Below are 17,229 nucleotides of genomic sequence, written 5' to 3'. Positions count from 1 at the left end.
CAAGAAATAACCGAAATAAAAACGATTTGCAGGGTTAGCATCGCTATGTCACGGGAATTTTTTTAAGATAGGAAAAACCCTCAAAAACATCCGATAGGTGGCGCTGGTACAAGCGACTTCGTTGGAAATATGCAAATGAGACGGTTATAAAAACTTGCGCTCCTAATCAGTTCACTGGTGTAAGCCGTGTATGTAGACCGGCTGCACTCTGCCGTTGCTGGATTTGTGACTCGCCTGAAATGTGTAATCCCCCGTGGTGGTGGTCATGTGGAACGCATACTGTTGTAATAAACGATTTGGAGGCATTCTGTTCGTTATTTGCGTATCTTTTCTTTGATTTATGTACGTCAGCGCCACCTATCGGCTGTTTTTGAGTTATTTTTTTTCCTGTCTTAAAAAATTTCCGTAACCAAGCGATGCTAACCCTGCAAACCATTTTACATTTCGTTATTTTTCCGGTTTTTATGAATTTTTAAAGTTTCTACGGAATTTTCGCCCACCCTGTATATATGCATGAATTTTTTTTCTCTATTTTTTTCAAGGTTTTCCATTCAAATGATTTTTTCTCTAAATTTCATTTTTTTTCAGATGGATATCATTTTTCCAAACCCAAACCCTACATATTTAAATGTCTTGCCACTTTGCAAGTTTCTTGATCTTGTAGTGTTATACGCTTTACCCACAGGATTTCTCATTAAAATTATTCCCCTCATTCAATTTCAGAGCATAAAATATGGGTATAAATTTTTAGTTATTTTTATAAAAACTTTCGGGTGTTGTTGCTGAAGTTAATATTCGAAAAAAAAAAATACCAACAAATAAAATTCTCTAAAAACTCTCTTTGAATTACATAAAAGTCTTCACAAAATTAAAAGCGTCTGAAGTGAATTAAAAATTTTCGAATGTTTTGTGACGATACGTGACTTTTTTCCCTGTAAGAAACGTGAACCCTTAATTTTAATTTTTCAAGAAATGAATGTAATCGAGAGCATTTTTTTTCGGAAAATACGCATTTTAAATTTTCCACCCTATAACTAATGTACAGAAGGAAAATAAAGTCCTACTCATCGGCAATATAATCATGATTAAAGTACGTATTTTGAAAGAAAAAAAATCACATATTCACTGTAAATATTTATTTAAAAATTATATCAAAATCAAAATTCTTCTACATTAATGAGCAAAATTTATATTGAGAGAAGAAAATGCATTTTTCGGAGTTCATCTTTGATGGATGATCCTTCTAAAATATTAAATAATTGACTTGTGTTCGAGAACTTAATTCTTCAATAGCAGATGATGATAATGATGGTTCTTTTGGAAATTCTGTATTTAAAATTTTCAAACTCCTAGAAAATTAGTTCATCACAAATTTATAATATCCTGAATGAACATAATTGCAGTGTTTAAAAACTGTTATCAAGAGCGATGCATGACTCAACTTATGAAATGAACCAAAAAAAAAAACAAAAAAAACACGTCCTAATTATATTTTATGAGGTCATTTGTGAGGGATGTTCAAAGATGGGGAGTGACTTTGAAAGTTAATCTTCTTTCTCCTTAGTTTCTAATTATTAATCACCGTTGACTTACTATTTTTCTAATATTCTTGAATATGATAATATGATAGCCATAAAGATGAAGTGATGAGAAAAATCAGCTAAATTACATTATTTTTAATAAACATAACTGACAATTTTTGTTACGGTAAACGAGCACCATGAATAGTTAAAGAAATATCTCTTTAGGGACCACCATGTCAAGAAAATCATTGAAAAGAAGGAAAATAAATAATCCCATAAATATGTTACTGCCAAAGGCCGAAATACGGCCAATTCGCGACGGGGCAGGCCACTTATTAGGCAAGAGTTTTGGCCACAGTCTGAATTCCAGAAATGATATGGACTTTGGCCGGTCATTTCGCGAAGTGACTAGGGATCCCGAGCCTGGGATGTGCTGATGTAAGACAGCCCAATAGGAGCCAAATTCATTTTTTAAATTGCTATCGTGTGCTGTATGTCTATATGTAGTAGCTGTATTGGATTAGCTCCATGTGACGAGAGAGAAAAAGTGAAATTTGAGAGAAAAAAACTATAAAAATAGTTATATATTTAGTTTTTTTCTGCCAAATTTTTGAGGAAAAAAACTATTACCGCATCGGGACTGTGGTTTGATGAGTTGCCATAACTAACGTGGATATAATTATCACGAAAACATACATCAACTTGTCGATGATTCCGAATCATGCCTTTTGTTATCGAACTTTGGCCATTGGTCACCCACCGATAACTTCGCGAACTGGCCAGCCTCGAACTGTGTCAATATTTAACGAAATGGGCCTATTCGCGAATTGGCCGAGTTTGGCCTTTGGCAGTAACAAATGCATAGCCACAAAAGTTAAAAATATTACTCTGATTTCATATTGGAGAACAAAGGTGAATTTGTGCCGCAGTAGACACCATTCATTGCTATGCGGTTGTGTGAACCCGGATTGAGTCATTTCGATAATTTTTGTCGCTCCGCGGAGAATTCAGGCATTTGCAATTTTAACTTCAAAGACAACAACAAACCAATTATACAGAGACAGGACCAATCTTTGGGGGGAGGGGCAAAAAAAAATTTTCCCGATAAAATTTTAGTTACCACCCTTCAAAAGCATTTTAATTGACAGAAATTGGTAAAAATACTATATAAAAGGTATATTTTCTTTCGATATTTAAATTTTTTCACCGAAATATTAATTTTTGGTCAGATTTGGGGGGGGGGAACATTGGCCCCTCCAATCACCCTGCGACCATGTCCCCCGCTCTGTTCCCGTAAAGTATATAAGTTGGTTATTTTGAAAAAAAATATGTGTCACATGGTGGAAAAAATCTGAACATGTTTCTCTAGCCACAGATGCTTCTTCCCACAGGTCCTTGCCTTCTTTAGCCACAGGTCCTTATGCTGTACTTTAAAATGCGAAATTTGGTTTCGCACTTTAAAAGAAGCAAAAAATGCACTTATTTTATTGTTCTTGTGTTTGTCTGGCGGCTCAAAAGTTATTTTTCATTTTTCATGGTAATTGCGTTGATGAAATTGTACGGAAAAATTATACTAGCAATTCAATTGAAACACCAATTCTGCGTAATAACTAAATGACGTAGTTCAAACCATTAGGACAGTGTTTCTCAAAGTGTAGTCGTAGCTCCTAGGGGCATCGCCAACCTTTGTCAGGGCATGTCACGGCAAGTTGGATATATTGATTTGTGTGCTCATTCATGGGTTTGTGTGATTTTTCACAAGTGAAAATATCTACTAAACTATTCTGGCACCACAGATGAACCATAAATTAGGCAAGAGAACCTTATAAAGCTTCCTAAATTGCAAACATTTGCCCAAAAATTTCATATTTGTCCATGATTATAAATGCCCGTGCAAGTCGATGCATAGGCATATCTTGCTTCAAGCATTGTATGCATCAGAAATACGTTTCGTCTCTTCGTGAAATTTTTCATATTGAGAAAGTTATCGAATCATGAGCACTGAATCATCAACGAGCGATATCAACCGACACCCAAGTCGTGTCGATCACATCGTGACCCCTCTCGACCATTCCAGTTGCAATGGCGGTCCAGATTGCCGCGATTGTGAGACATGCATCGGGTCAAAATATCTAGAAAAACTATTCCGATCTCTGAGGCATTTTAGGAACGAGTCAATGCTATGTGACGCCCAGATCCGGTTGGACAGTGGGCTTGAAGTTGACGTCCACAGTTTTTTATTCATCGCGCTGAGCCCCGTCTTCCGCCGCATGTTTAAACGAGAAAGTGGGATTGGTGAGCCTCGAGGAAAGCTCGTCGCCAAACTCGTCGGTATCAACGACCAAGCCTTACGAGTCATCACTGACTTTGCTTACGAGGGGTCGACCGACCTGCTGACTGATGAGAACCTTCTGGAGGTATTGGAAGCTTCAGCCAAGTACCAGATATCCGAACTGACCAAATCCTGCAGTGACTTCATGATGCGGCGCCTCTCAGTTCAGAACTGCATATCGTTCATGTACATTTCTAGAAGCTATCAATTGAGAATGTTGGAAATGATAGCGAGGAGATTCCTTCTATGGAACTTTGATCACGTCTTCAGAGAGAGCAAAGATTTCACAGAGCTGTTGACTTTGGATGATTTGGCGACTCTTTTGGACGACGATCACCTGAATGTCAAAATGGAGGATGATTTGAAAGCCGCGGTCATGAAATGGGCGAGCGGCGGTGGGAATGGTGATCGGTATTGGGCGATAACTGATTTGCAGTCGAATATTCGATTGGGTCTGTGCAGCGAATTCCAAGAAGGACGGGCAATCAATAACGACGACCGTTCCTGTAATTTGTCTTCCAAAGATTATCGCAGCCGGGTACCGAGACACTTGATCTTCTGTTTCGGTGGATGGTCAAACGGGAAACCGACCCGTGACTTCGAGGTGTACGACGTCAAAGCTGATCTTTGGATCCTTCCTCCAATAAAAGATACGCAGTTGAGGTCGTATCACGGAACGGCTCTCTTGGGTTACCGCGTGTACGTGCTCGGAGGATACAACGGACTGCGAGCCCTTCGATCGATGCGTTGCTTTGATATAGTCATGGGAGCCTGGCACCAGTGCAACGCGATGGCGGAGCGTCGCTGTTACGTCGCAGCCGTAGCGTTAGATCGCCATATCTATGCGATCGGTGGATACGACGGGGTCGATAGGAAGTCATCGTGTGAAAGATTCAATCCTTCGACCAATCAGTGGACGATGATAGCGCCCATGAGGGAAGCTCGAAGCGATGGCTACGCTGTTGTTCATGTGAGGAAGATCTACGTTAGTGGCGGATACGACGGACTGAACATTCTTTCATCGTGTGAAATCTACGATCCCGAGTCCGACCAATGGACGTCTTTCACCAACCTGCCCGGTCCCAGGAGTGGACATGTCATGTGTTGGCATAAGCATAGTTTTTATTTACTCGGAGGTTTCGATGGCCACGACAGGGTCACTGCTGTATACAGGTACAGCTTTCTTCACGGATCATGGCTCGAGGACGTCCCATTTGTTTATGCCAGAAGCAATTTCAGCGTTGCGGAGTTAGATGGGAAAATTTACATCATTGGCGGATTCAACGGCTATAATATCATGTCTGAAGTTGAATGTTACGACTTCGAGCAACGGTCTTGGATAGCCGTGTCCAGTTTGAATGTGCCACGCAGCGCTTCTGGTGCATGTACTGTGGGGGATCTTTTGAACGCCAGGAGATATTCTGCCAATGGACCATATGGAAAGCACAGGTACTTTCATTAATGCGAGTAATCAGTTGATTGATGTTTTCCCAGACACTTTTTTGTATTGGCATCGACGAACGCCAGTAGAGACTTGCTTGTGAACTTGTGTTTGGTTTATTCAACTTATACTAGAATAAGTGTAGTTCACACAGTAAAGAGTTGTATGGCATTTATGTATATTTCTATATGACTGAGAATGCTTTGATAAAAAAAAATGTAGGGGAGACTGTTACACCTGGTTTAAACTGAGATTTAAGTGATCTTAAATGAACAGCGAACTATACAGGGTGATTCAAAACTCAACGTACAAGCATTTAGGGGAGGTAGAAAGCACAAATACACAAAAAAGAATCACATAAGAATATATGATCGGAAACCCCAACCTGACCACCTGGAGGATAAACGAAGATACAGAAATGACACAAGCCAATAATTTGTGAAAAAACTCTTTATTTAGCGTTATTTTACATGAGGACAGTACGCGTGCATGTCAATTTTCACAAGTGCTCAAAGTTCTTACCATCCACAGTTATACACGCTTGAGGGCGTGCGACCTTTGGACCTCGTCTCAAGAATCCCCGTAGCAGCTGCAAACGTCCACGAAGTACCGGGTATTTTTGAAAGGATTCGACAATTAATGCGTCTCCGTTGTGAAGTTTATACATTGAGTTTTGAATCACCCTGTATATATAATTCGGAAATCCCCTAACTAAAGTGGTACTTACGCCAAACAAATATTTATGCCTGTGTAATTATTATCACGATTTCTCTCGAAAAGGCATATATTTATTGAACAACGCATTTAAAGAGCGTAATTATTCTCTTCCGAAGATATTGAAGAGAAATGTTGAAGGAGGTAATTTTATACATATGCTCATTAATTTTTCGAGAGGAAGAAAACAATACCCTCTTGGAATTGTTAATCCTTATTTGAACGCTCTACATCATCGTGATCTTATCTGCAACTTCAGCGTCGAAACCACACACACAAGTACGTTTATTTTAAAAGTGCGATGAATTCATGAATTTAAGCTAACTTTTCGTTAAGAGCTAATTTTCACCTTCAGAAACGAATAATGCTCTGCTGATAAATATAAAATTCCTTTTAGAAATTCTCTATGATGAGCATCTCCTCTACAAAGAAGTGCTTTATTCATTTTTTTCAGATTATAGATAACATTTTTAAATAGTTGAAGTGCATCAGTTTCCGTGAATAATTTTAAAAAGTTTCCGAAAATGTTAAGAAATGATTTTTCAAAAATTCTAGAAAAATTATCACTTGTAATCCCCCCCCCCCCAACCCGCAAAACTGAAATTCCGATACAGAGATTTGTCAGATAATAAGATAACAAAAAAAAGTTTTATAGTTTGGTTTGGAATTTGGTGGTGAATTTTTCCTTGTATATAATTCATAAATTTGTATAAATCATTGTATACATTTCTATATATATAGGGTGCACTGTAAATCATGTGACCTTTATCTCATCAACTGTCTATCGTAGAGACATGATTCCAATTCGAAAAATGCTCACAATATGTTCAGAAAACACCCTGAACCAGTTTTGATGTATAAGTTGGGTAAAACTTATTGAACTTAAACGTGAAGTTTGGTACGTAATTAAGTACCATGCAATCCTTTGAATTTTGGTTTACAAAACTTTTCGTTAAGATAGAGCGGCGGGCCACGTTCAGCTTTGGAGGAGGTACCCTTAACTTGCATCATCACTATCTGAATGCACTGTGAAAATAACAAAACATTTCATTCATGGAATTTTTTTGCAATCGTGTTGCATGAATTTTGCTTAAAATTTGACATAAAAATGACATTTTAATAGAAAATGGTGCAGGTTATCCAGAATTTATTATTTTTCACCCTTTTTGAGACACTTTCTACCAAGAAATGTTATTTAAGTTCTCCCCAGTACTATTTTATAGAAAAGTGCTGTTCTGGAATGTAGTCGGTTACCTTAAAAAGCAAGAATTTTGGATATTTTTTCCAATGACCTCAATTTATTGAAATATAAATACAAAATCAGAAACCACAACAGGCAAATTACCCAATAAGGTGGCTGTAAAAAAAGTAAATGAAAAAATAAAAATAAACAGTATAAGAAAAAAAAGCCCATAAAATGATAGTTTTCGTAGTCTAAATACATCTACCCGAAAATAATAAGCCAGAAGAAGCAACTAAACAACTAAAATAGCTGCCCATAGAAATAATGGTTGCCATTCCTTAGATATGGTTAGCTTCTCGATTACTTCCACCCATCTTATAATATTTTAATAATATAATTTAATATTTAATATTCAAATTCGAATATTTCGTTTCAATATATGTATTTCGAATTTATCATTTTTGAAAAAATAAATAAAAATAAAATAGTCAATATAATTTTTTTTAATTACGAATTATTGCATTTGACGTCTTTCGTTGTCCACAAAAAAAAGTGTCTTGAGTAAAAAGAAAATCCGCATTGAATCAAAGAGGTCATCAAGGAGAGAAGCGAAGCGGAATAATCACAGAGGTAACTTGGTTTTCTTATCCACTGCACAAGTAATTAAATGTTTCATCTTTCTTTTTCCCTAGTTTCCTAATTTTATAATTTTTTTCACCTCTCCCACGACAATATAACCAGAACATAATTTACAGAAGAGTGCACTCTAGCTTCGCTCTTCCTTGAAAAATCCGCTAATTCAAATAAGACATCATTAACTTAACCATTAAAACTAATGGGTGCATAAGTGTCCAAAACTACAAGAGATATAAGACCCGAGAAAGACGGTTGCAGAAGAGAAAAAGAGAAATAGCTTCAGAGATTCTGATAACACTACTATAGTTATGTAACTGGCTGCCATTTCGGGGAGAAACATCGCACGCAATTATGGAAATAAATTAATTTATGCGTATAAAATGAAAACGAAAGTCCTGAGCAGTTTCGCAAAGCACTTTTCCGAGATTTATACGTCGCTGAAGTAACATGAAGTTATTTTCAGGGCGAAAACGCTTATGGTTAGTTTCAGGATCATCAAGACGAATGATACCAACAGAATAAATGGAAAAATATGAATGTTTCATTGAGAAATGAATTTCAATCACGAAATATTTTTTGCTCTTTCAGCTTTTGTGCCTTCACGGATAAGAATGCTTTAAGCTCTTCGCTTAAGAGCTATTGGCAAGAAATTCGAATGATTTCTATTTGACGAATCGGCAATAAATGTGGTAATCTTGTTTTAACCTAACCGCACGTTAGGAAAAAAAGTAGAAGAAAGGGAAGATTATGAAACAAATGAAAGGAAAACAGTATAATAGATAAAAGAGTAGACACGAAGTAGATTTATCTTTTCACCCTCAGCCTACGTGTTATTTTTCGCTTTTATGTGTCGTTTCATAGGGTTAAAAAAAAGCTTCACGATAATGAAGAGAGGAAAGAAAAACTGGTTTCAATTTATTCCACCAGCGTTTGGACGCATTATTACGTCCTTGACCTTAAATTGGTTATATTAAAGCGTATATAACAGAGGTGCACAAATTTTAGAGTCCGCAGGTCAGATATATGATAATTCTGCTGCTCGCGGACCAGAAATTGGCATATATATAGAGTGACCATATGACCCGTATTTTACGGGAATTCCCGTGAATTTCGACGTTCGATTTTTTTTTTACATGGAATGCCCTTTTTTAACAGGATTTTCAACGAAGCTTCAAATTTTATTCTTTACTGAAATCAAGAATCAAGATTATTTTCATAACACATAAATTATGGTTATTATTCCCCAATTATCATAATTAATTACAATCTTTTTCGTATATGTATATTAAAAAGATTAGACATCCTGTTCGAGTAAAAAGGATGTTTGGTCACAGCACTACTGAAACACATGCACGTCGTTCATATTCCTCTGCGGAACTCCTAACAAATTGGTACATGTTGGAATATGTATGTGTGGAATTGTATGCATGGAATATGTGTATTTGTATTTGTTTATGCATATACATGTAGTGAACCTTACGTGTAGTTTGTTTCTGTGTAATGCATGTTACAGTACTTTATTAAACAAAACTCGCCCTGATGATAATGTTCCCCAGGAACTTCTAACGTGTAGGGGACAGCACAAAAAAAAAAAAAAAAGATACGCGAGGACAGCGTGGAAGACCACATGGCAACACATCACGGGTCCCCAAAATGGAAATACATGTTACAGTACTGCCATCTATTTCTCTAACTGTGAGTGAAGAGTAATGATTGAATACTTGTATGGTTGTAGGCCGGTTTCTGTCTGTGGCGAGACTTTTAACGGGGGGGGGATCGGCTCGCATTTGCGCCGCGAAGTTGGCAACCGCAGAAAACCAACTTCAGCCGACCACCTCTATGGTGACGGTGGGGTTGGAACCCACCCAGATCCTCGTGATGCGAGTCCGTCACTATGACCACTCGACCACCACAGCGACATGGTCACAGTACTTACAAACGAGACTTTTTTTTTTTGGATAAATTTATATCATTCGGTTATTATTATCGAAAACCCCGAGTCCCGATGCGACTTGCATTGAGCGGCGTGGACTGTATGAGCCACCACGTGCTCAACGAAGCCAGTGTAGAACAGTGCAGTATCTCCATTATTCTGGGGAAACGCAGTATGAATCAATTTCAATTATGAAGCTTGCCTCTATTCTTCCTGCTGTAATACATTTATGATAATTTTACATTTAATTTTAATATCTTTTAATCCAAATCTAATTTGTTATTTAAGTCAATACAAGGATTTATCTTTAGAGTTATTATTTATCACCACCAAAATAATAACAAGAATTGAGATGTTTACTCACTATTGAATACCTATTTAGTGTGTTCTCATTTTCCTCGGTACGTGTATTTTTATATCAAAAATCTCCAAGCATTTTCGAATTTGACTTTCTTTTCAACTCTGCTATGAAAATAAATATTTCATCAACAAAATGCTGGTATGTTATTTATGTTCATGTGGTATGGGTTTGCATACAGCAAACCCATTATATTATTTATATTATTTATATTCTTTTTACAGCAAAGAAATGCCATTTTTCGAGATTATATTGAACTAAAAAAAAATTCATGGACATCAGTGAAATTTCATTGCAAGAATGCCTTGGTATATCCTTGAAAGAGCTTCAGATTTGATGGAAAATAGATTTGTTATAAAGAGTTCAGGCATGATAGACGTTACAGTTTTTCATAGACATGATTACGGGAACTTGGCCCCCCGACATTTCGCAACTGCCATTTTGTCCCGGACGGGTTCAAGTGAGTGGGTGAATGATCGTGTGAGTGACCAAGTAAGTGACCATATGAATGACACAATGAGAAGAGAGTGACCATATGAATGACACAATGAGAAGGGAGTGACCATATTAATGACAAATTGAATGGGCGAGAGACCAATTGAGTGGATGTGACAGTACGAGTGACAAAATGAGTATGGAGTGACTATATGAATGACCAAGTGAGTGGGTGTATGAGTGAACAAGTCATCAAATTTACGAAAATAATTTTGTCCTTCACATTTCGACCCGGACGGGGCCAAGTAAGTTGAGTAACCGTTTGAGTGAGTGATCAAGTGAGTGACCATATGAGTGAGTGATCAAGTGAGTGACCATATGAGTGAGTGATCAAGTGAGTGACCATATGAGTGAGTGATCAAGTGAGTGACCATATGAGTGAGTGATCAAGTAAGTGGGTGAGTCACTGTGTGAGTGACCATATGAGTGACCCAGTGAGTGGGTGAGTCACTGTGTCAGTGACCATATGAGTGACCCAGTGAGTGGGTGAGTGGCCGCATCAATGACCGGTATGTTCACGCATGAAAGACTCACTCAACCGCTCACCAGCTCACTCACTTACTCACTTCGCCTGTTACTCACTCATACGTTCATTCGCCCTGTCCTTGGTGAGATTTTTGGGGCGCAGTGTCGTAGGCGAATTTTCTGGATCCCTGATAGACAAAGTGTATGAGACAAAGAGTTATGTAAATACTGCATAATGAGATTTATATTTGGGAAAATAATCAAGTACATTTCCTTTTTTTAATCACCTGCAAAAGCAACGAAGAATTTCTTGTATTCTCGACATGCAGCTGGCACACCTGAATTTCGCTTCACTCCGCGTCAAATCGAAGTGAGATCGTTCCCATTAGGCCACCTTCTCTTGTCACGACAGGACGAGGAGAAATTGATTGATCACCAATTATTTCGCACTGAACTCCTTCTCCGCGAAAATAAATTTCCGCACTGTTTTTTTTTTTTTTTTGCTAATGCACTGCATCCATTTTTTTCCCTTTGACCCAACATGTAAAATGCTTATAGTGTTTGAATTTCCTTATTTAATCACATTTTTTTTTCCTCCCCATCTTCTAACAAGCTTTGTGTTTTGAAAAACCACTTACAATGATAAGATTTCAATGTTTGAGGGGGGGGGGAGAGTTTCACATATTTTTTAATTTTCCCTTCATCATCAAGAGCACATTACGCTCAGACATGATGAACATATTGGGGGGGGGGGCAGCAAAAAGTTTATAGGTCGTCCCGTATATACGGGACTCGTGCATATTCATTAGTTACACTAGTTGCCGCTGTGGTGGTCAAGTGGTCATAATGGCGGACTCGCGTCGTTCGTACCCCACCGTCACCACAGTGGTGGTTGGCTGAAGTTGGTTTTCTGTGGTTCCAAGGCGTAATGCGAGGCGATCTTCTCCCCCTCTAAAAGGCGAGCAACAGACCTACAAACAGTACAAATGTAATTCAATCATAACACATTACTCACTTCACTTCTGAAATATAGATGGCGGCACTGAAAAATCAGTCGCAGCACTACATAAGCAACTCAGACTGTTAGGCACACACACTGTTACACTTCCGGCACAACTCACGCCCATAGATGGTGATAGACCTGAGTTGTGCTCGGTTTGAAACAAAGAAAGGAAGTTACACTAGTCTGCACGGTTTTAGGTTTTTCTAACATGGAAAAATTTAACTGTTCTAACTTAATTTTTGGGTGCCGATTGCCCAAATCTGACCTTAGAAAACGGCCATCACGACTAGTTTTATTTTTTTGTTATACGGCATTTAATTTTGAATAACTTTCACAATTTACATATTTAGGCTATACGTGTAAAATGATACTAGAGATCATATTTATATATTTTTTCATCCTAATGGTGCAATCTAGGTAACGCAAAACTTACCATTATATCGCTTGTCATTGTTTGGCGCACCATCGTTACCTTGATGGTGCTCACATGAAGAAAAATTGAACTCCAATCCAATCCGAAGTTGAATATATGCACCAATTAAAAACCAGACTTATTTTTTAAACCAAAGTTTGTGTTTTTATTCGTTCGTGGACCATCAATGCTGTGCCAAACAATGACAAGCTAGGCTCAGATCCAGAGAAATGTGTTGAGAGGCGATTTATTGTGTAGATGCATGTGATTGCTCTGTAAAATACGGGATACAATAATTCTTCTTTCCACATTAACTAGCTCTTGGGAAGAGAAATCGCCCCATCGCGCCTCTCGGGATCTTTGCTGTGGTAAGCGGTACAATGATTTGTGGTAGATTTTGCGTTACCCAGATTGGACAATGAGAAAGCGTACCACATTAGGACCACTTGAATCCTCGAATGATTGATAACACATATCGCAGCAAATACGTCGGAAAAATATGGTATTTTCTTTTGGTGAATTATTTTGTGCACTCATTGCAAAACTTTCTGTCGCCTTTGCTATTGCGATTCGTCCACGCATTCTATGACCAAAAATGCTTGATTAGGTGTCTTTTATATCCTCTTAAAATTTGCCACATATATTTAGAACTTGGCTAATATAGTTATGATTCTCTTACATTACTTATAATGTAGGAGCATCATTTCCATCGAGCTCTATTGGTAGTCTATCTGTATCTATTTTGTGCAATCAATAAGTAAATTACCGTATTTTATTCCCTCATTTCCTTTGGACATAAAATTTGGAAAATGAAAAAGTTGAAAAGTTTTTCTATATTTAAGAAATCCCTTGAATTTTCGGGACCCAATTTTTGGCAAAAAGGGTTCTCGTTCATACACGCTAGAATATGGTAGAGACTTCGCAATGCATAGGAAAACGAATTTTGGACAGTATGTTATAGCTGGACAGCATTCAACTGCAACAAATCATGATCTGACATGATAATAATGATTTTATTGGTGAAGCAGCATGTATTTCAACAAGTTTAATTTCATTAAAACTGAAACTTAACCGAAGGATTTGTTTAACACTGATTTTCCTCCCTGTTGCAATTAATATAGAGACGTGTGAATTAATTTACTTTACAGTACGAAGGCGATACTCGGCAGTTTCACAAAGAGGCAGGAAATCGATTAAATTCAATTATTGATCCGATCATCGGTATTACTTACCATACGTTATGGCTATTGTGTTTGAAGCAAGGATAACTACAGGCAGCCGGAAGCTCTCAGGAATGTGGATACGCATAATACCTGCAATTTAGACGATGCTGCGGCAGATGTTGCAGAGGTCGAGAAATTTCCGGTTTGGAACTGGTTAATTACACCAGATAATTCAGACCATCGGTATACGTACAGCCAGAATAGCATATCCGTTAGGCACTCTGACTTGTTTGAACAGTATGCACATATATACTGTATATACACATTGAAATCATATATGTTTCTTAATCCTCTAGTAAATAGCGTTGGCTTATAATACGTTTCAATTATTTACCATGATGGGTTAACCGTAATTAATTATAATGGGGAATAACGAATGTAAAAATTATTTCGCTTATTGTTCAATGAATATGATGATTTGTTACTTGTGTGTTGGTTCAAGGAAACAAGTAAAAAAAAGACGCATAAGTGAGAAACGCATGTAAGTGAATACCATTATTAACTTGACCGAGTTCTCCGAAAATCGTCTTATAAGTGAGAGTTTTCTTCCAATGATCATCGTGTCGTCAGTTTTTACTGTAACTTTTCTTCGGGTAAGGTTGATAATAAAAGACTGGTTCCTTGTTTTCGGAGAACTAACTTTGATGTTTTGAGAGAGAGGTTAGCAGAAGTTTTCAAAGACCGGTTGGAATCAGTCGGGGTTGTAAATCAATAGGAAGAATTTAATACGAAGCTGTCCTGTATTTTGCACGACGTCATACTCTTTGTTTGAAAAAAGCGTGTTTGCGTATCGCACCCTCTATGGTTCACGGGTAGCGTGCGTAACCTTTATCTTGAAAAAAAAAAAAAAGAGCATTCAGAGGGTATAAAAATGGACGAGGTCATTGTTTACTGAGAAAAGAAGGGTGTTGAAGAAAGCGATAAGGGATAGTAAAAAGGAAGTTGAATCTAGGCTAGCAGATAACATTGGCTCAGACCGAAAAAAAATCATTTTTAGATACGTCAGTAATGGATATAAGGGGACAGTTGGCCCCCTCTCGATAGGAGGCTCTAGGGTAGAGAGCAATGCAGGCATGTGTAGTGCTTTCAATGACTTTTTCGCTTCGGTTTTTAATAGCGATAATGATATTCAATGTGCGGGTGTTGCATGGGGTAATAAAATCCTCAAAGCTATTCGAGTGGAGGACGTGGAGGTCCTAAATCTTCTATAAAATGTATGTGCACGCAAAGCACCAGGAATAGATGATATCTATCCCAGGGTCCTCAGGGAATGTGCTAATGAATTGTTGGGGGGCAGTCGCACGGAACTACAGGAGTAGTGTTGCTAAGGGTATCGTCCCAAGGGGATTGGAAACTTGCTAATGTTGTTCCGATGTTTAAAAAGGGTAGTAGAGAAGCTGTGTCCAATTATCGTTCAGTGAGTTTGACGAGCTCCATTTCGAAAATTTGGAAATCATTATCAAAAGGCAGTTTGTGAAGTGTATAGACGAGAATAATGTATTGTCAGAGAATCAGCATGGGTTCAGGAAGGGGAAGTCATGTGTGACTAACCTATTTTCATTCTATGATCACGTGACGAAGGCTTTGGGTAACGGCAAAAATGTAGATACAAGATATACAGAAGACTGGATGTTGTGAAGATATTTATTATTTGAGATGTTAATTTTTTTTTAAGGAAGGAAAAACTCATCTCTGCCTCTACCGGGAGTCGAACCCGGGTCCCTCGATTGCCGGACGAGTGCTCTGACCACTAAGCTACAGAGGAGATAGAGATTTTCCTTCGCTAGAGCGTATATATGCCGAACGGAACCGTGCAATGGACGGTGAAACCGATCAGCTAATAGCTCATGGACGACGAGCCACCAGAGGGCTATATATATGACATGAATGTCGCTCTCTACTTGTTAATACAAGATATACAGAAGACTGGATGTTGTGAAGATATTTATTATTTGAGATGTTAATTTTTTTTTTTAAGGAAGGAAAAAACTCATCTCTGCCTCTACCGGACGACGAGCCACCGACGAGCTATTAGCCATGAGCTATTAGCTGATCGGTTTCACCGTCCATTGCACGGTTCCGTTCGGCATATATACGCTCTAGCGAAGGAAAATCTCTATCTCCTCTGTAGCTTAGTGGTCAGAGCACTCGTCCGGCAATCGAGGGACCCGGGTTCGACTCCCGGTAGAGGCAGAGACGAGTTTTTTCCTTCCTTAAAAAATTAACATCTCAAATAATAAATATCTTCACAACATCCAGTCTTCCGTATATCTTGTATTGACAAGTGGAGAGCGACATTCATGTCATAAAAATGTAGATGTTGTTTACCTTGATTTTCAGAAGGCATTCGATCGGATCAAACATGGTAAACTCTTGAAGCGTTTACACGAGATTGGGATTGGGGGCAGCTTGCTAAAATGGATAGAATCGTGGTTAAGAGATAGGTCACAACGAGCTATGGTGTACGGGAATTCTCTGGTTGGACAGGCGTCAGAAGTGGAGTTCCTCAAAGCATTGTCCTTGGCCCCATACTTTTTTCACTTTTTATCGATAAACTCGATCAGGGTATCGATAGGATTACTAGAAAATTCACAGATGATGTGAAGCTAATGGTGGTAATCGGGAATCAAAGTGGTAAGGAGTTGTTCCAGATCAACTTAAACAGGATTGTAGCATAGGTTATTGGAGCATGACGTTTAGCGTTGACAAGTGTATGGCCTCTCATTTTCGTTCGAATAATCCACGGTTCTCTTACGAGTTGAATGGTGTCACTATCCCGGATGCAACTAGGGTCACCGATTTAGGAATTCTCATTGACGAGCGCTTAAGGTTTCTGAACATTGTTCAACAGTGGTCAAAAAATCGAATAGAATGTTCGGCTTCATTTTCAAAAAGGTCTCTTCGTGTTCTCCTAAAGTCATTCTTCCACTTTTACAAGGCTGAATTCGCCCTGGACTGGAGTATGCTGTAAGGTTTTGGAGACCATACCTACAGAGAGACATAGACTTGGTTGAGGGGGTGCAGAGAAAACCTACGAATGTCCTTATTAGCACACGGGGCGTGAGTTATGCAAACACCAAACTTGGCCCCGCTCTCCCACTTGTGGGATATAAGGGCTTGAGTTATGAAGAGAGACTTCATTTTTTGAATATGTTTACATTGAATGAACGCAGGTATCGGGAGATATGATCGATGTGTTACAGGGGATGGATAGGATGGACCATGAATTATTAGTATACCGTCAATCGACTGCTTTTACGAGGGGACACCAGTATCGATAGGTAAGGGGATAATAATTATCCCTTCAACAATTCCCACTAAAAATTCCCTTCGGCACCATAACCTAGACTTACCTATCGATACTGGTGTCCCCTCGTAAAAGCAGTCGATTGACGGTATACTAATAATTCATGGTCCATCCTATCCATCCCCTGTAACACATCGATCATATCTCCCGCGTTTGTTCAAATATCAATAAGACACAAAGAATTGCTCGAAATGTGGCAATCTG

The 17,229-nt window shown here is 38.3% G+C and overlaps 1 protein-coding gene across 1 annotated transcript; it reads left to right on the top strand.

Annotated features, from left to right (window-relative positions):
* Positions 1-3,517: 3,517 nt before the first annotated feature.
* Positions 3,518-5,317, top strand: LOC149076149 (kelch-like protein 10). Its single transcript, XM_089242187.1, has one exon. The coding sequence runs from the start codon at positions 3,518-3,520 to the stop codon at positions 5,315-5,317; it is 1,800 nt and encodes a 599-aa protein (XP_089098313.1).
* The last annotated feature ends 11,912 nt before the right edge of the window (positions 5,318-17,229 follow it).

Source organism: Pholcus phalangioides, unplaced genomic scaffold (assembly GCF_987345545.1).
Source record: "Pholcus phalangioides strain wild (caught in Gottingen) unplaced genomic scaffold, Ppha-v1.0 ptg000015l_1, whole genome shotgun sequence".
Lineage (NCBI taxonomy): Eukaryota > Metazoa > Arthropoda > Arachnida > Araneae > Pholcidae > Pholcus > Pholcus phalangioides.
The sequence above is the reverse complement of the archived record's forward strand: the minus strand, read 5'-3'. Positions and strand labels throughout refer to the sequence as shown.

What these genes read in the sequence shown, in the direction of transcription:
- LOC149076149 (XM_089242187.1), top strand. Translation starts at nt 3,518, where the DNA reads ATGAGCACTGAATCATCAACGAGCGATATCAACCGACACCCAAGTCGT.